The sequence below is a fragment of the Aulonocara stuartgranti genome, assembly GCF_965226115.1.
Source record: "Aulonocara stuartgranti genome assembly, chromosome: 5".
Taxonomy (NCBI): Eukaryota; Metazoa; Chordata; class Actinopteri; order Cichliformes; family Cichlidae; genus Aulonocara; species Aulonocara stuartgranti.
In genome coordinates this window covers 18,698,556-18,720,529 of record NC_138943.1, presented here as the reverse complement: position 1 = coordinate 18,720,529, position 21,974 = coordinate 18,698,556, and the positions used below count along the sequence as shown (strand labels likewise).

General features: G+C 38.6%; 2 protein-coding genes and 1 long non-coding RNA gene across 5 annotated transcripts in view; 2 read left to right on the top strand and 1 right to left on the bottom strand.

The window, feature by feature from the left end:
• The first annotated feature begins 304 nt into the window (after nucleotides 1–304).
• Nucleotides 305–3,319, top strand: ppil1 (peptidylprolyl isomerase (cyclophilin)-like 1). The gene is made up of 4 exons (XM_082534261.1): nucleotides 305–526; nucleotides 745–899; nucleotides 2,660–2,728; nucleotides 3,049–3,319. The coding sequence occupies exons 1-4, from the start codon at nucleotides 471–473 to the stop codon at nucleotides 3,267–3,269; spliced, it is 501 nt and encodes a 166-aa protein (XP_082390387.1). The 5' UTR covers nucleotides 305–470; the 3' UTR covers nucleotides 3,270–3,319.
• Nucleotides 3,320–3,730: 411 nt separating this feature from the next.
• Nucleotides 3,731–21,974, bottom strand: part of LOC309707127 (sodium- and chloride-dependent GABA transporter 2-like) — an 18,811-nt gene continuing 567 nt past the window's right edge. For both annotated transcript variants that reach the window (XM_082534260.1, XM_082534259.1), the window contains exons 2-14: nucleotides 15,117–15,251; nucleotides 14,891–15,031; nucleotides 14,582–14,669; nucleotides 12,469–12,601; nucleotides 11,355–11,489; nucleotides 11,174–11,277; nucleotides 10,373–10,497; nucleotides 8,654–8,766; nucleotides 8,405–8,542; nucleotides 7,102–7,204; nucleotides 5,948–6,048; nucleotides 5,638–5,808; nucleotides 3,731–5,552 (exon numbers count right to left, since the gene is read on the bottom strand). In XM_082534260.1, the coding sequence (XP_082390386.1) occupies nucleotides 5,460–5,552; nucleotides 5,638–5,808; nucleotides 5,948–6,048; nucleotides 7,102–7,204; nucleotides 8,405–8,542; nucleotides 8,654–8,766; nucleotides 10,373–10,497; nucleotides 11,174–11,277; nucleotides 11,355–11,489; nucleotides 12,469–12,601; nucleotides 14,582–14,669; nucleotides 14,891–15,031; nucleotides 15,117–15,150 (1,479 nt within the window). In that variant the 5' untranslated portion in view covers nucleotides 15,151–15,251 and the 3' untranslated portion in view covers nucleotides 3,731–5,459. The remainder of the gene's footprint in view (nucleotides 5,553–5,637; nucleotides 5,809–5,947; nucleotides 6,049–7,101; nucleotides 7,205–8,404; nucleotides 8,543–8,653; nucleotides 8,767–10,372; nucleotides 10,498–11,173; nucleotides 11,278–11,354; nucleotides 11,490–12,468; nucleotides 12,602–14,581; nucleotides 14,670–14,890; nucleotides 15,032–15,116; nucleotides 15,252–21,974) is intronic.
• The window catches only part of LOC309707130, an 11,560-nt gene continuing 4,843 nt past the window's right edge, over nucleotides 15,258–21,974 (top strand). Inside the window, exons 1-3 of one of the 2 annotated variants that reach the window (XR_014276923.1) lie at nucleotides 15,258–19,451; nucleotides 19,673–19,728; nucleotides 20,245–21,967. This is a non-coding gene — a long non-coding RNA (uncharacterized lncRNA). Of the gene's footprint in view, nucleotides 19,452–19,672; nucleotides 19,729–20,244; nucleotides 21,968–21,974 lie in introns of those variants that run through there. The other variant, XR_014276921.1, reaches the window with a different exon arrangement.

Here is a 21,974-nt window from a genome sequence, read left to right as displayed (position 1 = left end):
AATGTATTTACTATATCATACATATTTAGAAATCTCTTTAACTACATTATCAAGACAAAATGTATTTCCAGATAACCAAACTTTAAGACAGGGTCCTTTTTCTTTCTTACAAAGTAAAGCGTAAATGACAGTGAAATGTGGTTTGTAATGTAGTTTTTCAGTTTATTCTTAGTAACAACACTGTTAAAAAGTCGTCTGTTAATCTGAACTTCTGAGAAGCTGATGCTGGTAAAGAATGCTAAACGTAAGCAACACAATAAAAAAAGGGGTGGTATCATTTAGTTCGTCCAGCAGATGGCAGCCTTTCTCTAACATTCAAAGGAAATGCTCGGCAAACCACAGAAGAAGAAACTCCTTTTGAAATGTGTTGAATGAATTCACTGGGCTAAGAAATTCCTGGCTACTTATTAGAACTTAAGTTTAACGAAACATTTTTTCACAACTGTTGTAGCTTACGGTTTGAGGTGATAATGTCGGGGATTCCTCCGGACACATGGCAGCCTCCCACAGTGGCTTTGGAGACGACGTAAGTCCCCAATGAAACACTGGATGCTAACTCAGCTAGCTTTGAGGAACCTGAAGTGTTGGTGTCTGTTGCGTTAATAAATTTTGCATATTTTATTTTTTCACAATCTTTTTAACAAACCGCATGAAGCATAGCACGTTTCCGCTAAAACCTAGTTTAAGAGACAGCCTTTGTTATTCAGAGCCGCTAAAGACATGCTAACTGGCCGTGCGTTGCAGGATGGGGACTGTTGTGGTGGAGCTGTACTGGAACCATGCACCAAAGACCTGCAAGAACTTCGCAGAGCTGTCCAGAAGAGGCTACTACAACAACACCAAGTTTCACCGGATCATCAAAGACTTCATGGTGCAGGGAGGAGATCCCACAGGAACAGGTGGGTTCGTCACAGATAAGTGTTTGAATACCACTGTCCACATGTTAGGGTAACAGGTTCATGATTTGAGTAGGCTAAATGCTACTTAAGGGTGTCTAGATTACTAAACATGTCAGTCACTTTAACATGAAGCTAAGTAAATGTAGATGTCTTTCGTATTGTTCCAATTTACAATGTGTTGTGTTTTTTCCCCCTCCCCTAATACACTGACATGACTGTTTTATGACTGTGCACAAAGCAAACTCCATAAATGAAGTTTTGGTGTTGATGCTGCCCAATATTACATTCCCGCTCATTTGGCTGTAAACCAGCCAGGTTCCAAAATTCTTATATGGAATCATGAGGGCTGTTGAAGCAGCATATTAATGCTCGTAGTTTTATAATCAGTCAGAACTCTTAATATAGATCCAGTGTTCAGGTGATTCACATGACTTTTAACCAGATGCTTTGTTTGTTAATACAGAACTTCATTAAACGGTGTGTTTGCATATGCAAATAATATTTACAGATGCTTATAATACTGTATATTTTACAGTTGTTCTTTTTCTTTGCCATCAAAAGCATGTCTGTATTTTTCCAAGAAAAATATGTAATTTTCTTAATATTGAATCCTCTTTTATACATACTAATCAGCCACTTTATTAGGCACACCTTGCTAATACTTGGTTGGAGCCCCTTTTGCCTAAAGAACTGCCTTAATTCTTCATGGCACACGTTGAACAAGATGTTGGAAACATTCAGCTTTGTCCGCTGGACATCTACTATTGAAGCTCAACTTTCATCAATGATGCTGTATTTCAGGGGTCTCAAACTTGAATGAGCTGTGGGCCACTGCAGGCACGGTCATCTCATGTGAGGGCCACTTTAGTGTTGAAGTAGTACAAAAAAACAAACAAACAAGAAAAACCCACAAGTATTTCTGAAACTATAGTGTGTGTGTGTGTGTGTGTGTGGGGGGGTTTGTTTTGTTAATTTCAAATATTGTATAACAAGGTGCTGTATTTGAGCACAGTGATCTCGTTGTAATGTAAATCAAGCCAATTTCAGGCTATCTGAGTTTTGTGACAAGGTGCATTATCCTACTGGAAGCAGCCATCAGAATATGGGTAACACTGTGGCTATAAAGCGATGGGCATGGTCAGCAATAATAGTCAGGCAGGCTTTGACTGTTGAAAGATGTTCACCTGGTACTAAGGGGCCCAACGTGTGCCAACAAAATATCTCCCACACCATTAACACCAGCTGTGTGAATTGTAGCCTCAGTTTCATGTTTTTAACTAACAGGAGTGGCACGCAGTGTGATCTGCTGTATCCCGTCTGCTTCACACTTCAATACGCTGTGTTCTGCATACCTTGGTTGTTGTTATTTGAATTACTGTTGGCTTCATATCACTTAAAGAGGTCTGTCCGTTCTTATCTGACCTCTGGCATCAACGAGGCATTTTTGCCCAGAGAATTTTCTCTTTTACAGACTGTAAACCCTGGAGATGGTTGCGTGATCAGCAATTTTGAAGTACTCCTGCTAAGTTCAAAGTCACTTAAATCACCTTTCTTCTGCATTCTGATGCTCAGTTTAAACTTTATTGTCGTCTTGAACACGTCTACAGTTACTGCTATGTGATTAGGTTTTTAGATTAATGAGTAGTTATATGTATACCTAATAAAGTGGCCCTGTCACTACTGTCTGATTAATTTCACATGTTCATGGTCTTCAGAAAACTCATCCAATGCGCCACTTGTAATGTTTGTTTTCCAAACAGGTCGAGGTGGTGCCTCCATTTTTGGCAAACAGTTTGAGGATGAACTACGCCCAGAACTAAAATTCACAGGTAATGCACGTAGAAGAAGCTTTTATAGGCTTATAAAGACAGGCTCTGGAGCAAATCCCTCAAATCATTTGTGTGTGTCAGTACTGATGTCTTAATCTGGTATTTGTATGCACATGTTCACATATGGACGCGTTATTTTTAGATTCAAATCTTCAGTAGAGTTCATGTATACCAATAACTTGTAAAGGTTTCTGGTGTTTTTGAAACATTTCTTTAGTTCACAGCTGAATAAACTGAGTCCAGTGATCCCGATAAATACCTGTGTGATAACTGATAGTGAGGACATTTATAATTTCTCATTATGTCTCTGTGCCTGTTAGGTGCTGGTATTCTAGCGATGGCCAACGCGGGGCCGGACACCAATGGCAGTCAGTTCTTCCTCACCCTCGCACCCACTCAGTGGTTAGATGGAAAGCACAGTATTTTTGGAAGAGTGTGTCAGGGAATGGGAGTGCTGAACCGGATTGGGATGGTGGAGACGAACAGCCAAGATCGTCCAGCTGATGATATCAAAATTCTCAGAGCAAATGTATCCAGTTAAATGAAACTTTTGTTTGTTTGGTTGCTTTTTTTTAAATAAATATCTTTTTAATGTAAGTAAAATGTGTTTTCTTCAGCTGTGCAAATAACCTGTAGACAATATTAATCCACCAAACTATTAGACATTCCTACTTAGTTATCACTATCAAAACAAATTCCGTTTTAAAGCCAAATTGATTATTACAATGTGTATTGGTTATAAGTTTTAACTCCGCAAGGAACAAGAATAAAACCACGAGAGCAATTAAATGACGAGCAGCATCAATCAAATATTGATTACTGCGTATCTGTAAAATGAAAGCTCCGGAAAGACACAACGAGTGTCTACAAACATCTGTAAAGCATGTTGGAGGAGCTGAATTTCAGCCAGTTGTTTGGGATTTTTTCAAATTAATGTAATTATGAACACAGAAAGGTGCCATCAGATTGTCATCCACCATGCAATGCCATCTAGAAAGCATGTGATTGGCAACAGTTTTATTTTCTAGCATGACAACAAGCCCAAACGATCTGTCAATGCTCCAAAGACACAATGGAAACTGATCAGTCATGGATTGGCCTGCACCATAGAGTCTGTATCTGTCACACTCTCTCAACACATTCACTTAAATTACAGAAAAGCTTTCACAGTGAAAGCTAAATTATTCCCCAAAGTATTTTATTATACAAATTCAAGGTCAAATATCAAGACACATTTAAAAAGTCTTGTAACCAATACAATAATCCAAGAAAATACAATGCACCTTAAAGTAAAAGTAGGAGTTCAGTTATAAATGTAAGGAGCAAACATTAACCACTTTTTGACAGACTTGAAGAGCAATATTTATTTGGTTTATTATACATGTTGATAAAAAAAAGAATATCATGAAATATACTCTGAATGCTTAAAATACATACGGATCGTTAGGCCTAGTGTTTCCTGATATGTGTGTGTAGCACAAGCAACATGAAACACATACCAGAAAACGTCAAGGAGAAATCTTTCCAAAGGACACAATTTCATAGTTACTCCTCAGTTCCAGGTAATTAAAAAAGGAGGGGGCACTAAAGGAGTCTGAAGTAAAAAACAAAAACAAAACTGACCTCTGTTGCTTACATTCAGTGTATTTCAGCCAAAAAACTATAGGAATATAAACATAAAAAAGGTTCAGAACACTGAAAACTTGATGTGCGATCCTTGGCATTACTTAGCATGTCAGCATGTAGCAATGTTGACCTTTGTTCTATGAAATGTAAGTTTTTATTTTTCATGCGTATGTTATAAAGCATTTTGTATCTTGTATGTTGTAGCTGTAACCAAAATAAAGCTACAAGCTTAGTGAAGCTAATCTTTTTCATTTTAAATGTTATGAAGGTGTTTCTACGCAGGTCCCCATGTTATTTAAGTATTTAGAACTTAATGCCAGAATGATGATAGATATAGTTTTTAAAACAGGTTCTGACTGAGAGAGGAACAGAAAAACAGCCTTTTACTTTTCAATTTGTATGAATATATAAAAACGTTGTGTTAAAATAACCCAGATTTCCATGAAACATCACAAAAACACAACAGAAGTAGCAGTTGATGTAGGAAATCATTAAAAAAGTGATCATCATAAAAACGTGTTAAACTGTGAATATGTGTTTTCAGCTCAATACTTTTAAACACTAAAAGACCTTGCTTTTATGTTTCTAAAAAAGAAAAAAAAACTTGTCACGGTGCGAGGGGCTGCACGGCGCGTTGTCACCATGGCGATGCGCGTTAACGGAAATTTGCTGCGTTAATGCGGTTATGGTGTTAACGTCATTCTAACAAGATTTAACGCCGACAGCACTAGTTTTAAAATCTCTATTCACTGTGTTGGTCTATAAATAATAATTGTAAGTTTCTTTTCAATCTCAACGTCTGTGTGTTCGTAGTGAGTTTAAAGTAAAAAGTCACGTAAAAATGTTATTGTTAGGGTTTGAGGTATTTGAAATGCAAATTAAAGTCATATCAGAGGCTCCATATCAGTGTAGTATTTTATACATTCAGCCTCTAACAGATATTCAGACATTTCGTGCTTCAGATAGACCCTTTCACCTTATAAAAAATATTAATACCAGCCACCATATATGTGCATAATAGAGGACCCACACCTTAAGTATTATTTAAAACGCAAATTAAAAGGTACATTTAAAGATTTGCATTTCAGTGAATAAGGCTGAACAGTTATTTTGGGGCACGTAGTGAATCATGGACATTTATCATTTCCTTTTCCATTCCTCGAAGATCACTTGCAGGCTGGGAGCTGGTCTTCAGACGCTTGGTAAAGGAATTAATATTGTCAGTTATTATCAGGTATTATCAGTTATTATCACTAACAGCCGACACTAACAACATCACTGACCTGCCAGAGACTCCCTCTTCCTTTGGCCAGTTTGTAGATCATAGTGACTGGGACCATAGAAAGTGACGACAGCGCGAGGAACCAGCCAATGCAGTAAGCCCACCAAGGATACATGTATGTGTTGTTGAACTTCAGAGGGGTGTACCTCAGGAGCAAAAATATAAGTGTTCCCTTCAAAAGAAAACATATAAATAATAAACATTATGGGATGAATTTCCCATATGTGGGACTAATAAAGCTTATCTCATCTTATCTTATGAGAATAGAGCATACTGATAAACTGTTTACAGAAGCTGCTTTAGAAACTTACACTGCAAATGAGAGGGGTGGCATAGAGCCAGCAGTACTTGATCAGTGACAGAGGTCTGTATCCAATCATGTCCTCAATGTTGGTGTAGAAGCGATCGGCACCTAGAACAGAGACAGTTTACTAGAAAGAAACTTGTGTTTAACTTTTAATATTTCCCCACAACAAAATTATATTTTTAAGGTTTTTACAATGACCGCTTTTTCAAATGAGTTATACAGTGAATATGGGCTGTAAACTCTCAGCTTCCTTTAAGGAGGAGGTCTTTGTCAATTGTTCAGGTTCCTCAAATTATTTTAAGGACACACTGCATACCATGCTAATATATGCCAGGTTTTCAGCTAATAGGTCTTTGAGAATCACCTTGTTGGTACAAAAATACTACTTTATGCTATTTTGTCATAAAATCAACCAAAGAAAAGGGAATAAATTATGTTTTTGCCTGAAGATACAATATAAAATCAGTTATTTGCTTGTATTTTATTTGTAGACACAACACTAGTTCATCCCTTGAGTTATGTGTTTAACAAACAAAATAAAACATTCCTCTGAAAATGGGCCGGTACAAGAACTGGACTGACAATAAGTGAAAACAGCCAACGTCCAAAGAAAAACCTTGAAATACCTTCAGAAAGCCTGGAGTATTATTCAAGACAACTTAAAAAATATAATAAGATAATCTGACTCCTTGAAAGATAAATATAAGAAAAAAAGATACAGGGCTGGGTGTGGGGGGCTTGGGGACTCACACCATTCAGCTATCCACTCGTGCTGATTATGCAAATAATAACATGTCGCAAATATCTTCCAAAAAACACTGCATCAGGTATGAAAACAGACCTGCTTTTGTCTGCATTAAATTCAGTACATTTCAAGATTTCTGCAGATACGATAAGATGCAATAAGTTCAATAGCAAAAAAACCTGCATCCCCATCTTTCAGTTGATACTGTGCCTCTTTAGCAGGTCCTGACAGTTGCTTTTAAATTACCAAAAATGCTTTGTGCTGTAAATCCAGCCCTACATGTGTATGTATATACAGCATGTATAGAGATTTACAAGATATATTTTGGTAATAATAGTGGACAGCTATTAGGACGTCACTATAAAAAGACATACAAACCAAAGACTTTTATAACAATAATAATTTTGTCTTACCATAAATCCATCCAATCGTAACTGACTGGAAAATTGCCATCAGCAGCAGAGTAGGACCGCTGCAAACATAGTGATCGAAGATCTGCAGAATGTATGCACCAGCCTAAAATTAAAACATTCATCATGTTAATCTTGAAGCTATTCACACTTATTATCTAGTATATCAACAACTTTGATATCCTACAAACTTAGAAAGCAAAGTGAACTCTATATTATACTAAAAGAAGCATTAGGACAAAATCTCATCAACAAATTTCATAAATCTCCAGACAGGGGCATGTTTACCAATAAATTAGGTTAATTAGGTTAATATGCTCTTTGTGAACTGAAGAAACCATTTGCTGCAGTTTTGAAAGACAGCCGCTTCTCCACTCCGGTCTGGGTTGATGAGATTCCCACACCCCCATCACTCTGTTGTGTCCTGCCTGGGCCATCCTTCCTAACCCTTCTAAAAACACCTTGCCTACAAATTGACCAAACTGCTCTGTAACTGTAAGCCTAAGTCCCAGATGCCCTTCAACGTACATCCATTTTTGCTAATTATTTCCAATCTTGTCCTTTTGACCACAACCCATAGCTCGTGGTTATAAGTGAGGCTATGAACATCCCTGTCACTGTTCCTACCACTCTCCCCACTCAAGACCCTGAGGTACTTGAACTTTTCTACATGTGGCAGCAATGCCAACCAACTTGGAGCAGGCATTCCAATCCAATCAGACTTCAAGGTGGTAATTCTCATCATTGCTGCTCCCCATTTGCCAGCAAACTGCCACTTGATGAAGCCTGAAGGATCACATCATACACAAAAAGCAAGGTTGTGATCATGAGTCCATTATGTCTCACACAAATGTATTAATAAGAATTTTGAACAGAATCAGAAACAAAGGGAATTCAACACCCACCAAACCTGACATTGCTATTAATTCAAAGCGGGGTTTCACTATTGTTGTGAAGGAACTAAAAGTCCACAGCAACGGGCCCAGTACCACATACACCTGAAGTGTCCTCGCAGGACACCCAGACTCCCCTGAGCACATGCAGACATGTGATTTTTGTGCTTCCCTTGTTTTGATTTCCATTTTGTTATACCCGTGATACCAAGCCCACCAAGCCTGGGGCATTTACAAAAACACTGAACAAGATCCATATAAAAGCAGATGCCATTAAATATTCAGATTTACACAACCATCATTTTTTTGTAGCACTACATTTTTCCAGTCTTGCATTGCCACTGTTCCAACTTTTATGAAATGAATTTCAGGCATGAAAGTTATAATAATTATGCTGTTTTTAAACATCTCACCTGTGACACCAATAACAGGCCAAACAGATAGCAAAGCGCACAGATCAGCATCAGATAAAGCTCTCTGTGATATCCTTTCCTTAAATGGGAGGGGAAGACATCTGTCAAAGAGGTCATGATGCTTTCAAGACCTGCAAACTTGAGAATTACACAAGGACAGGTTAGTGTCGAGGTAAGTTAACCAGAAGAAAAAAAAAACAATACTGCATTACATTTTCTTAGGAGATATAAAAAAAAACTGCAACTCACCTGACCATCTATTCCTAACAAGATGATCATGGCAAAGAAGCACACAGACCAGACCTGAGGCCAAGGCAGCAGGGTCACAGCTTGTGGGTAGACTATGAAAACAAGGCCTGGACCTACAAAGTGAAACAGATGCCAAAGTGTCTCTAAATGACAACTTTATGATCATTACGGAGTTGTACAATTGTTAAGGAAATGCAGATTGGATCAAATAAATCTGAAACATGTTAAATGGTAGGAATAGAAAATGAATTACCAGTAAGGTGCTGATTTCTTATATACATTTAAATAGGCCTAAATTCAAGCTGAAATTAAGAAGTCAGAAATGCTGTGTGGCTACCTTAAGAGAGCTGCGAATAAATGAATGTCCGTAAACCTCAGTGAAGAGAAGCTATGTTTTAAGAAGCAGGGAGCGCTACGATTCCTCCAGAATGATGCGAGAAACCGATAAAGTAATGCAGAAAACAACTGCTTCAGTTATTCCTGCTAAAGATGGTTCCACAAGCTAATAAAACATTCAGTCCACTTAGTTTTTCATACACTGCTTCTGCCTTTTTTAAATTTACTGAAATGTAAAACCTTGAAAGACGGTGTACTTTATGTAGATAGAAAAGGCATGCATAGTCCCTTGAGGGATGCAATATGCCTCCAGAAAGCAGGTTGTAGTTAATGGAAAACAACATTTTCCATAATAGTAGTGTTTTTTTGTACATAGTAGTTCAAAACAACAGCCGGGAAAGATAGATGCATTAGGTTTATGTTTCCAACAGTGTCCTTAAGGCACTTAATATTTTAAAGTAAAGACTCAACAATAATACAGAGAAAAAAGGAAAAAAACTACAACGATCATTTGACCCTCTATGAGCAAGCGCTTTGGCAACAGTGGGAAGGAAAAACGTCCTTTTTATGATAAGAAACTTTCGGCAGAAGCAGACTCAGGGGAGGGGCGGCTATCTGCTGTGACCAGTTGGGTGTGAGGGAAGAAATATTAACAATAACTAATTATTGCTACTGCTAAATAGAACAGCCTGATGGTCAAAAATACAAATATTGCTCTATGATATTGACTGACAGACCATCTGATAATAAAATGTGTGCTGCATTCATGTGTTGGGGTTGTTATTGACTACAGAAACCCTGGGTGGCATTCTTACTCAATTTTGGTTGGCAGTAGTTGAGCACACACTACACAGCATGGAGTACAGACATTTCAGTATTACAAGCACAAGCTGCTCCAAGTCTTGGGAAATAAGGGACAATCATTCCATGCTTGTGAAAATTCCCCAGCATCATGCCTTATATTGTCAAAGTCAGTAGTGCCAGAGCTGATCCTGTATGCTTGTGGATAATTTTAAAATTTAAGTCTAAAAATCCTAACTATAAAAATGAAAAATAAGAGCTCATACACCTCGACCAAGGCTGAAAACTGCTTCCATGAACTGAGCTGCTGGATCCAGCTGAGTTCATGATATTATCTTGAGAACATTTAGATGACATTTTCCTCTTTTTTCAATTTGATGCATGTGTTGTGTGAAAGAACTAATCTGCTTGCAGTGTTAAAGAAGCTCTTTTAAAAATTCTTGTGTCCAGAGTTGTACTTGGATCAACTTTGAAACTAAATCACAAGCTTTCATGTTAATCTGTCTTTATTTTTTGCATAATGGATGAGGTAAAAAAAAAAAAAAAGCCAGACTCAAATACTTTTCAGACTGACATCCGTACCTGACTCAGCGACTGTAGCAATGTCGACACCCTGCTTTTGCGACATGTAACCCAGAACTGAGAAAATGGCAAAGCCTGACATGAAGCTGGTCGCGCTGTTCAACAAACAAAGATAAAAGGAGTCTCTGCAAATCAGAAAGAAAGCATAATGTCACTATTTTCTTTAAGACAACAAAAAGATAATGGGCTGTGGGAAACACTTTCATTGTTACCCACTGGTTAATATTCTGTTTGCGGTAGTGCTTGAGGTGCTAATTCAGTTAACAAGGTGCTTCTCGGCACAGATTGCTTTTCTTTGCAGCCTTAGTGAGTTCAGTGCAGATGTTTATAAACCAGTTCTACAGCTGCTACAGATTCTCAGGGATCTCCTTGAGAGCAAAAAACAAGGACTGCGGTCGCCAGTAATCCAGTATGGTTTTACTGGAGTCTGCCCATAGAATACATAAATAATAAAGTGCATGGAATAAAGCACTACATGAATGTGTGATTAAAATGTGATCTGTAGTCTAAAGTGCTTTAAGAGGTTAGTAAGATAGAAAAGTGCTTTGTACGGTGACTGAATGTCTACCTGTGCTTAAAGGTTAATAAAAATAGAAGGGGTAATGGATGCACATATTACAAGGGCTGTAATCAAAATCATTTTCAAGTATGTGTTTTCTTGATGTGTTATTTACTTAGACCAGTGCTAAAGCCTTTCAGAAAGTAAGAAAGCTGCTGTAAACACATTTAGTGGCAAAGTATTTGGAGACAGCCACTGACATACAAACTAAAATGTTTGTCACATCTTCGTGAGGAGCTCACCTGTAACAGTTATTGTTGTACTTGTTGTAGCTCCCAAGTGTAGTTAGGCATCCCAAACATATGGCATAAGAATAAAATATTTGTGTTCCAGCATCCATCCAGACCTGTAAACCAAGTTATTAGTTCATAAACACCGCTGCAGAAATGTCTGACACGATTAAGAAATGAGGCTGAATCATACCAGTGGGTCAGCGAGCCGTTCAGGATTGGGATACAAGTAGTACTTGATACCATGGAAGGCTCCAGGAAGGGTCATTCCTCTGACAAACAGCATGATTAACAGGACAAAGGGGAACGTGGCTGTGAAATATGTTGCCTGTATATATATAAAAAATAAATTAGGTTTTAAATTAAGGATTACTTGTTTATGACCACACGCTATGATGAGGCCATGCTGTTAATGTCAGCATCAAGATATTATTCAACAAGTCACACAACTGTGAACAATATTCACAGTTGTGTGAATATTTGCATTTGGTCTTTGGAGGTAACACCAAATGCATAATACCATTCTTATTTAACTGCGACTTCCATGACCAGAATTTAAATCATGTGCGACACATTAGACCAAGAAATAACATAAAGAAGTACAAGAATATAATATTGCTATATTTTCCTTTGTTTATTAAAAGGAGGCTGTATTGTCCATAACAGTTGCAAAACTTGCTTTCATAACCCTCTTTTGTGCCAACTTCGGCTGTTATGTGTTGTGGTGTGGTTCGAATATACTGTATGATAGCCAGGCATGTGCAAATGTGAGACTGAACGACTGCCATGGCGGCAGCCTGAAGGGGGAAAAAAAGCAGTGGACGTCTGGGAGTTCTGATCATTTCATTTTTCTTCACACCACACCTTAATCACTCTGAGAACAAGTAGTAGCAAGTAAGTAATTTGAGCTCAGTACCGAAACAATTTGGGATTTTTATAACAGCAGCCACTGATCATCTCGCCTCACTACACAACAACTTAACCGCATTTTATGTCAGTAGGTGATGTAATTTCATGCTTACACAACTAACGGATATACAAAGGTCGTGAAGGGAAATTGAGGAAACAGGTGTGCCTAAAAGTTTACAAATCCAGATTAGAAAGTATGCAAAACATCTGTCTATCTCTAGAAAACTCCAAATAAATGAAAATTAGATTTTCACAATAAAATTGGCAACAGCTACAAAGACACTGTGCAACATGAAATGAATCTGAATGATTCCCTGAAGAACCTGAAAGCCAGTGACAACTGCTGAAAACTGCTGAGGGTATAAAATGCGACTCAACATTTTTCCTTTTAGTGTTACCTTTCCCGTGGATCTTACTCCCTTCCAAACACAAAAGTAGCAGATGACCCAGGCTAGAAGATGGCACAGAGAAAGGTCCCACTGTATGGTTCCCAAGTTCTCTATGCCGCTGGATATATTCAACACCCGACGCCTGAAAGAAGACGTACTATCAGTGTATGGAAAGGTCTTTTAAACCAATGTATGTAGTCGGGTAAAACCTACTCTTTTGTAAAAATTTGAATCTAGTTAATTCACAAAGACTTTAAAAATGAAGATTCAGTGAGTGTGGCTAGAAAACTGATGTCAGCATACTTACACAGTGGACTACTTAAGTACTTACATATAGATTGACAAGTCACTGGGTTCGGCATGAAAGGTCTGTTGAAGTTAAAGCTCATGAAACTATTTAGAATGACACAAGCTTCAACATGCAATTAAAAGCCCTTCACACCTTCAGTACATGGGTGTTTTCAGTTATTATGGTCAAATTAAGTGTTTAATGCCAGGGGCAACTACGTTCCACCCTAACAGAGCAACATCAAAAAAGTGACTGAGACATCAGTTTAACAGTTTGTAGATCTCTACACACTGACAGCAAAATGTCAAAAGAAGTAACAGACCCTACTACTTGTATCTAAAGCATCTTCACACTAAACATTTATCAAAATGTGGGATATTTCTGTAAGATTTTTAATTTAGTTTTGGTGTTCTACACATTCTAAATGTGTCATAACAGTTTAACCCTGCTTAACAGACACATGACATTTCATACTACTCCTAACCTATAATTTCCTCTAGATTTGTACTTCTCATTTTAAAAAGTCAAGTAAAATTCTTTAAAAACTATACTGGTGTTATAAAGTATATGTCAGTATACACAGAATACTATAATGAGTATCAAATGATACTTATTATAGTACTCATCAAATAGTAGCAAATAAGTGTTTTGCAAAAAAGATCTGTTATCATAGTCCCTTATCATAGCAATTAAAGCCAGAGAAAAACAATAATTAATGACACTTACTCTCATTGGCCACTTTATTAGGTACAACTGTATTAATGTAAATATCTAATCAGCCAGCAGGATAGCAGCAAGTCGGTGCATTCATGCACTTAGATGTGGTCAAAACAACCTGCTGAACTTTAAAGTGATCATCAACAAGAGAAAGAAGTGCGAATTACATGACTCTGAACATGATTACAGATAAGCCAGTTGTAGCTCGAGTATTTTAGAAACCGCTAATCTACTGGGATTATGCCACCATCCACAGTTTATAGCTAATGGTCAAAGAAAACCATTAGCTTGCTGATGCCAGAGGTCATCAACAAGGCCAATACCCCAATACCGCTAATTGGTAACCCTAATTACTAGTTGTTATAACCAAGGCGTGCAGAAGACCATATCTGAATACAAAATGCATCAAACATGAAAGCAGATGGAGAGCAGCAGAAGACCATACTGGGTGCCACTCCAAACACCTACAAACAGGAAACTGAGGCTATAGTTCCAGTAAGTTCACCAGAGTCGGTCAACTGAAGACTAGAAAAGTTTTGCCTGATTTGATGAGCTTTGATTTTTGCTCACACATTCAGATGGTAAACAACATGAACTGACGTAAACAACATGAATTGAGCGATGTTCAAATACTGCAGCCTGTCTGACTTTTGTTGCTAATCATGTCCATCCCTTTATGATCGCAATGTGCCCGTTTTCTGATGGCTGCTTCCAGCAGGATAATGCACCATGTCACAAAGCTCTAATTACCTCAAAATAGTTTCTTGAATATGACATTGAGTACCCCTCTGGCCTCCACAGTACCCAGATCTCAATTCAATACAGCACCTTTGGGATGTGGTGCAAATTTCTGAGAAATGTTTCCAGCACCTTGTTCAATCTATGGTATAAAGAATTAAGGGAGTTCTGAAGGCAAAAAAAATGGATCTACCCTTGTACTAACTAGGTCTACTTAATATAGTGAATGTGAAGCCCTCCAAACTACATGATAAATTACCATTAATTACCATTAATGCTAACAGCCATGTAATGCATGTAATATACGTATCTGAATTTACATACATTTTGAAACAATATTGAGGATTGTTAACAAATTATCTCTGATTTGTGACTTACTGCCAAAACTCTAAAACAGAAGATGATGCATTCACAGGTGATGTCCAGTTGGCAGTAGTATTGTAGTTGTTAATTTCTACACAACGATCTGAAATGTATCAAAATCTTGTTAAACACGCTCTGCTGACACATCAACAAGTGAATACTGCATTAAATATTGTGAACATTAGCTTTAGTATTTCATAAATGTATAGTTGTGTGAATATTTGCATATTAACATTTCAATCAAATCTTTACATACTTCCAATTCATTTACCAATTAAGTCAGTAATTTGTTGATGTATATGTGGGACAGAAAATTGAATTTACCCGTGTTCCAGGTGTTATTACAGGTGGCCCATGGCAACTCTCCAGAGAAGGAAGAGAACAAGTAGAGAAAAGCCCAGGCTAAAATCACAATATAGCTGATACTTCCATAGAAAATGATCATTTGGCTGGTGTATCCCATGCCTGGAAACAACATAACTGTTAACATTGCATTCCCTCAGTTTTTCTTCATTGATCTGCTTCACCACAATCCCAGTGGTTAGCTCACCTTCAAACAAGGGGCAGACCTTCCTCCAGCACATGATCCCCCCCTGACTGGTGTACTGGCCCAGTGCCGTCTCCAGCACAAATAGAGGTATGCCACAGGTCACAAGGAACAGGACATAAGGAATTAAGAAAGCACCTAGAGGTAGGAAAAAATAAACAGTAAACAACATATGGATTGGCTCTGCTTTGAGGGCAGCAAATGTTAACAGTTAAAATAACAGGGATGAAATACAGTAACGACATTATATCCTCCTGATAACCAAGCAAAATAGTATCTTTCAGTTTAACTGTTTAATGAATCACACAAGGGGATCAATGCTCTTTATCTGATTCAGCTGTTAGCTCAATTCCATTTGCTGTCCAGAGAGACGGATTTATAAAGTCTATCAGCAGAGACACGCCAAGACTCACACCTACATGCATGTGCAAGCACACATACATACATGCATACCTACAGATACTGTCACGGCCAGGCGGATCAGCTGCACGCTGATCAGCCCTCTCTGTTTCTCTCTCTCTCTTCCTCTTCTCTCTCGCCGGGGCAGAACTCACTGTGGGTTCACGCCCTCAGCCCACGCCCTCGGGAGATGAGACACCTGGAGCAGCATTTAAGCCAGGAGGTGACTGCTGTTCGTCGCTGGATCGTTGTCTACCACGCGTTAGTGAAGTCAAGCTACAACAAGTTTAGTTAAGAGTGTTTTCCTCTGTGCGTCGTTCTTAACCCTGTCTCCCTGTCTACAGAGCTTCCTGGATTTTTCCCCGTGTGATTCCCGTGTGGCAGTGTCGGAGTGTGAGCCTGTGATCGTGTGAGTGGATATTCTGAAGAACGCGTGCTTTCCCTTGGACTTCCCTGGAGACCCCTTCTCCCCCCACTCAGCTGTATATAACACCCCCCCGCACATTCTTGTATATACACCTGGTGACTTGTAAATAAATCCTTCTTGTGAGCATCAGAACCGGAGTCCTGTGCTTGAGTCCTCCTCCAAACCGTAACAGATACACATGCTGACAAATGGAAAATTATGCAAAATGTATCAAAGTGTTAATCAGACATACAGAATTATACAACAATTAAAATACTGGCTGTGGCACAGCCTGCTAATAGATGCACCTGTGGTATCACTACTTGACCTCTAACCTCTAACCTTTAGTTCAAGGTCACTGAGATTCGAACTCGTTGGAGATTTTTAGTAAATGCACTTGTGGTATCGATTTCAAAATGTTAGGTAACTTCCTTCTTGAGTTATCATATCCACAAGATTTTTAGAAAACTTGACTTCTGACCCCTGACCTTGAGGCTGAGATTTTTTAGCAGATACACCTGTGGGATCTATTTGAAACACCACTTGTGTTAGGCTTGATTTCTTAATGTAAGGGTGAAACCTAAGGTAACCTCTAAAAATTTAAACTCTTCAACATTTTTTAGGTATAACAAGTAAACAAAGGTGATACAGCAAGTCAAGCTTGCGGGTAGATTTAGAAACCCAGTCGCTCTTGAGATCCTGTTCTAAAGTGTCCAGTTTAACAAATTTGTACTCTGCCAACCTGGCTTTATTTAACATTTTAAAAAAAGGCAAAGTCAAGACTCCTGGGCTGCAGCTCCTGTTCCTGAGACGGGACAGGCTGGGTTTGATTTAGCTTACATGTTGAAATCTGAAAGTATCATGTATTTCTGGAGGGAAGGCAGCAGAAAGAGCTGTAAGTAATTTACTGAAGTGTCAAAGAACACATTCTTTCACACCTTTCTGGCAGCTGAAGTAAACTTGCTGGTAAATGTGGCCTTTAACCCTCTTTGAGATTAATATTTGCAGCTGTCGAGGCACAGAACCTGTTTTTGGTGCCAAATCGCTCCTCTTCTTGTTATAAATCTCATTAAAATTGACATACATACATACATAACAGCGGTCCCCAACCCCCAGGCCTCGGACCGGTCCGTGAGTCGTTTGGTACCGGGCCGCAAGAGTTGAGGCTCAGGTGTGAAATGTATAGTTTTCAGGGGTTTTATCGGTTTTCAGCGTTATTTTGTTATCGTTTTCATCGTTTACTTGGTTTTCCTGGGTCTTTTCACGTGTGTTATGAATAAATTTTCTTTTTTTCGGTACCGGTACTAGTTTTATTTTGTTGTATTTATCCGCGACACCTCAAAGGCCGGTCCATGAAAATATTGTTGGGCATAAACCGGTCCGTGGCGCAAAAAAGGTTGGGGACCGCTGGTTTAGAAAATACTGCCAAAGCTCTTCATCTTTCATCCTCTGATGACAAATTTTGTTTCATTTACCCACATAAATCTGTTGTACACACACACACACATGTGAAGAGAGAGAGAGTATGCATAGTATGCAAATAGCCACCAAACAGCCATCATAATTCGTCATACAATGAGAACAGGACAAATCAACAATTGACAAGGACTAATTAATATTAAAATCTGTAACATAATGTATTGTTTGGAGTTTAGTCTGTTACTGTTGCTATTTTTACCATTTCTTCTTGCAGCAACTGTAACCCACATAATTTCCTTAGGGATTAATAAAGTATTCTGATTCCGATTGTTTCAGGATGACCTGCCATTATCTGCATACCTGCATCTTTTGCTTGTTTCTCCTCTTCTTTTCTCTTTTTTCTAAACTGAGCACCTGATGGCTTTGAACTTTTCTTGTCCATCTTCCATTGGTTTTCATTTTGCACTCCAGTATGAACACCCATCCCTCAACTCGAGGATCACCACAACATAACCTAATAGACCAACACCTTAGTTCACAGATTCACTTTGTCTAGGGTGCATTTCTGAGATTTCACACAACCCAGGATTCATATCATGAATAGATAATGGGCTTGGATTTACAACATTATAAATGAAATGTGCTCTATTTGGAAGCAGCCGGGCCCCCTCTCCTTTCGACGGGTTGTGTGTGAGACTTTAAATCATCAAACTGTAAATTTTAAATTTTAAATTGTTATTGATCCCTTTACCCCGAGTCCTAAAGTGTATATTTATTTTCTTACTCTTCTTATATATATTGTTTGTTTACTTGCACTGCTGTAACTGGAGCCTCGTCGTCTCTCTATATACTGGACTGTATGTAGCGGAGATGAGAATAAAGTTTACTTTGGCTTCAGCAGCGAGCAGGCGCACCGAGGGCTCTCGCGCTCACTTTTCGTGTACAGAATTTCGAAAAAACATCGGTGCAAATTATAAGTCTGTATCATAATAACTTAAAGAAGTCCAGACGCTTTTCTTTGCAAGCTCCTTTGACTCTGTATCATAATGTCTGGTGTTTTCGTGTTTGTTGGTTTATTTTTATTTTGTTTTTATTTTGTGAGTTGATTATTATTAGATGCTGCTCCAGCCAGAGAATCCCCTACCGCCCCGCCCTCTCCTCCCTGTGCCGCAAGCAGCAGGCGCACCTGGCAAACGGAGGGCGCCCTTACACCCAGCAAATGGGCGATAGAAAACCGATCGGTGCCTATGCCATTCCCTGGCTGACGTTGGGGCAGCATGAGTACGAGCATTTTTTTTTGCCGATGCCCGTGATGCCGCCCCCCACCACGATGCCGCCCCGGGAACCGCCCGTGTCGCCCGTATCTAAAACCACTACTGTGTATAACTCAGGGGCGATTTTAGCCCATTTTTGGGGGGCGCTTCAGCACCCCCAAAATGAATCAAAGCACCCCCAAAGATTTCTTACTTTTTTTTTAGAACATTCGCTGTTTGTGTGACACACTACTAAAAATATAAAAAGTATACAGTACTGTACTTGTTTGAGACATAAAATTTTAACAACAAAAGTATAGATAACCCCCCTCCCAAAATGGTTTGTTCCAGCTCGCCTCTCCCCTACTCTGGCTCTAGGGCTCTTGCTGCCAGAGCATGGTGGCTGAGACGCAGCGGAGTGGGGGTGTAAGTGCCTGACTTAAAAAGGACATGTTAGCTGCGTTTAACCTTCAGTTACTCTTAGTTAGGTAGGAGTCAGACCATGTTTCTTTTTAGCTGAAAAGCATTACACCAGGTAACCTGCAGTGTTGAAAACGTGTTTTCCAACAATGTTTGCTACCTTACAATCCGTCCTTCTCTGTAGTAAATTCAGCAACTTTTGATCGTCCTGTTGCTCCCATTGAAATGTATACAGCCTATTTAAAATCTAAAACTTTAAATTGTCTGCAGCCTACTGTTGGTTACCACTGTCCTCTTTGAAATGGATACTAACTAGCTAACTGACTGAATGCCCATTAACCTTATAACTCCTGTTGTGTGAGTGTGTGTTTGTGTACAGAGAGACAGCCAGGTTCATAATGGATATAAGGAGGTTTTTTCAAAAAAAGGAGCCACATTCAGGTAAAAGTGTAAAATCAAATGATCCATCAATCAAGAATAATGTTGGATCAGTGTTTCAATGTTTATATCTTTTATTAGATGTTCATGTGGTTTAGTTATTTGCCTTTTGGTTGAAAGTAGACTGAGAGAGGACTTTTTGTTAGTGATCTTAATAGAATTTTTTTCATATTAATGTAATTTTTCATCTAATTGAATACAATCTATTTGTGTATGATTGTCAGTCCAAAGAGGGAGAGAGGAAAGAGGGGAGAGAAAGTACAAGGTCAGGAAGAACCAGGTAAGAAAACAGACAGGGAACAGTGACAGGCACAACAGAAACTGTTAAACTGACAAAGAGGAAAAAAAAACTGATTTTACTCACACAATCTGGAAGTTGTGTTCTCCCTATATTAAAGCTGCTATACAGAATCTGCAAAACAAACTGGGTTGAAACATTTTTGTCCCTCTTTAACAACATTCCAACATAACATTATAATTGATTGGGGAGATTAAAATTAATGATATATTTTTATGTGGTTCAGCCACAACTCTACTAAAACCTCAGACAGTAATAGGTAGGCCAACTTTTCGACCGTCCAGTTGCCTGTATGACTGCCGCAGTACGTACATCACATTTGCACACTATCAGAAAGTGCCAAACAGCCCTGGTGGAGTGAGGAGCTGTAAAGAGAAGCAGATGCTCTGTTTATATTCTAAAAATGTTTTAATCTTGTTTCAAAGATTCTGTACAGCAGCTTTAAATGTTTTCCAAAAGCACACATACACTTATCAGTGTTTCTCAAACTTCTTACAGTGTGTACCACCTGAGAAAAAATGTCAAGCTCTCCTAAGTACCACTATGAAAGCATGAACATCATAAATCTTACAACACAAAGTTATTATTATTAAATTAGTAAAATTAGTATCTGCAATAAAGATTTGTTGTCATTGTATACATTCTACCACAGGCAAAGTTGCCTCCATTTTTATAGTTTTTATTAATATTTTGTAATAATTTATTTGTAATAATTTATTCTGTTTTGGGAGTGTTTTTTTAATGTATCTGTATTATATTATACATACACAATAAAAGTGAATCTCTGTCCATAAAATGCACTCAGTTTACTTTTTACTCACTATGAGCATCACTCATTATTCTCCCCGAGTAATTAAGGTTGGGATATGTATTTTTTTCTATTCCAATCCATTCTTCTTTTGCAGCATTTAAATAACCTTTATCAGATTTGATGGTTTTGTTACAGGCAAAGTGTTTTGCTTTTCTTTCACAACTGTGGGGATTAAATTGTGTTAAAATGTACAAAACAGTGATGTCATGTTTTGTGACGAGGACACAGGCACAGAGAGACTTGATGAATTTAAGAATCGTATGATTTAATAAAGAAATTTGCAGACTTGCACAGAGATGGTAAAATTATGATGACTGATAACGGAGACGAAGACAACAGACAATGAGGACAGGGAGGAACAGGGGTTTAAATGCACCAAAGTGACAGTCAGAGAGAACTCGGGAGTCGGGACAACATTTAAGGATGCAGGGACTGACAGAGACAGGTTTATCTTGCCTGGCTGGGCAACTCTCTGGGTGCTCAGCACCCCCAAAGCTCTGATCCTGGAATCGCCCCTGGTATAACTAACGACACTATAACGAGCAGCTCCACGGTCTGTGCATCCGTGTGGACAGACTGTTTTCTGGTGAGGAGCAGTCCTGGGATGTGCGCCAGTAGTGGTGATAATAAGCTCCGTATGCGAAAAGTATGCACTGTGGGACTTTCTGCGCACCGCAGCGGTTTGGTACTGCGTTACGTAACAGGTGTGTAGTCTCCGCTGAGACTGGCTCGTGAAAACCACGCTGACTTCGGCTCCACGCCCTGCGCTTTGACTGAAAGGCGGTTCTTGAGCTTGTTTTCTAGTCCAGCTTCATATACCAGTGGCATTTGTTACGATGGTTTAACCGACTGCTTCTCGTGTAAACATTTACTAATATAACGACTTTCGGGATGTTTTACTTACTTTACTCCTTATTACACTGAGATCATCACATGGCGTTTACTTTGTAACTTGTTCTGATTGGTAAACTTGCTGCCCTGTTCCAAAACACTGTTGCATTGATCCAGCGCACTTTTTGTTGTTTGCTTCTGTCATGCGCCTAAAACTCTGCAGATTAATCAGTAAAATTCAAATTAGGCTAGAAAAAAAGGCGAAAGCAACTTTCTTTGTAATAAAAAAACAGAATAAATCTGGCAATGTATTTTTTTTTTCAATAACCTGTGGGACAGAAGGAAACGGGGATGAAAACTAAGCTGCTTATCAACCATTTAATATGTTTTTCATCCTCTAATTAGACCCTCCCCCAACCAAGAAAAAGTCATCTGCGATTAATAAAACAATAGTCTACTGGTCATTCTGTTTCTTCTCTCTCTCTCTCTCTCTCTCTGTTTTTTATTATGGGAACAAAGAGTTTCGGAGGTTCAGACATCGCACTGCACTTTGGTTAAGTAAGGGGGAGAATAACAGAAATACTCA

What these genes read in the sequence shown, in the direction of transcription:
- ppil1 (XM_082534261.1), top strand. Translation starts at nt 471, where the DNA reads ATGTCGGGGATTCCTCCGGACACATGGCAGCCTCCCACAGTGGCTTTG. An exon ending in AGGAGATCCCACAGGAACAG is followed by an intron (nt 900 to 2,659) that starts GTGGGTTCGTCA and finishes TTTTCCAAACAG; the next exon opens with GTCGAGGTGGTGCCTCCATT. An exon ending in CCCAGAACTAAAATTCACAG is followed by an intron (nt 2,729 to 3,048) that starts GTAATGCACGTA and finishes TGTGCCTGTTAG; the next exon opens with GTGCTGGTATTCTAGCGATG.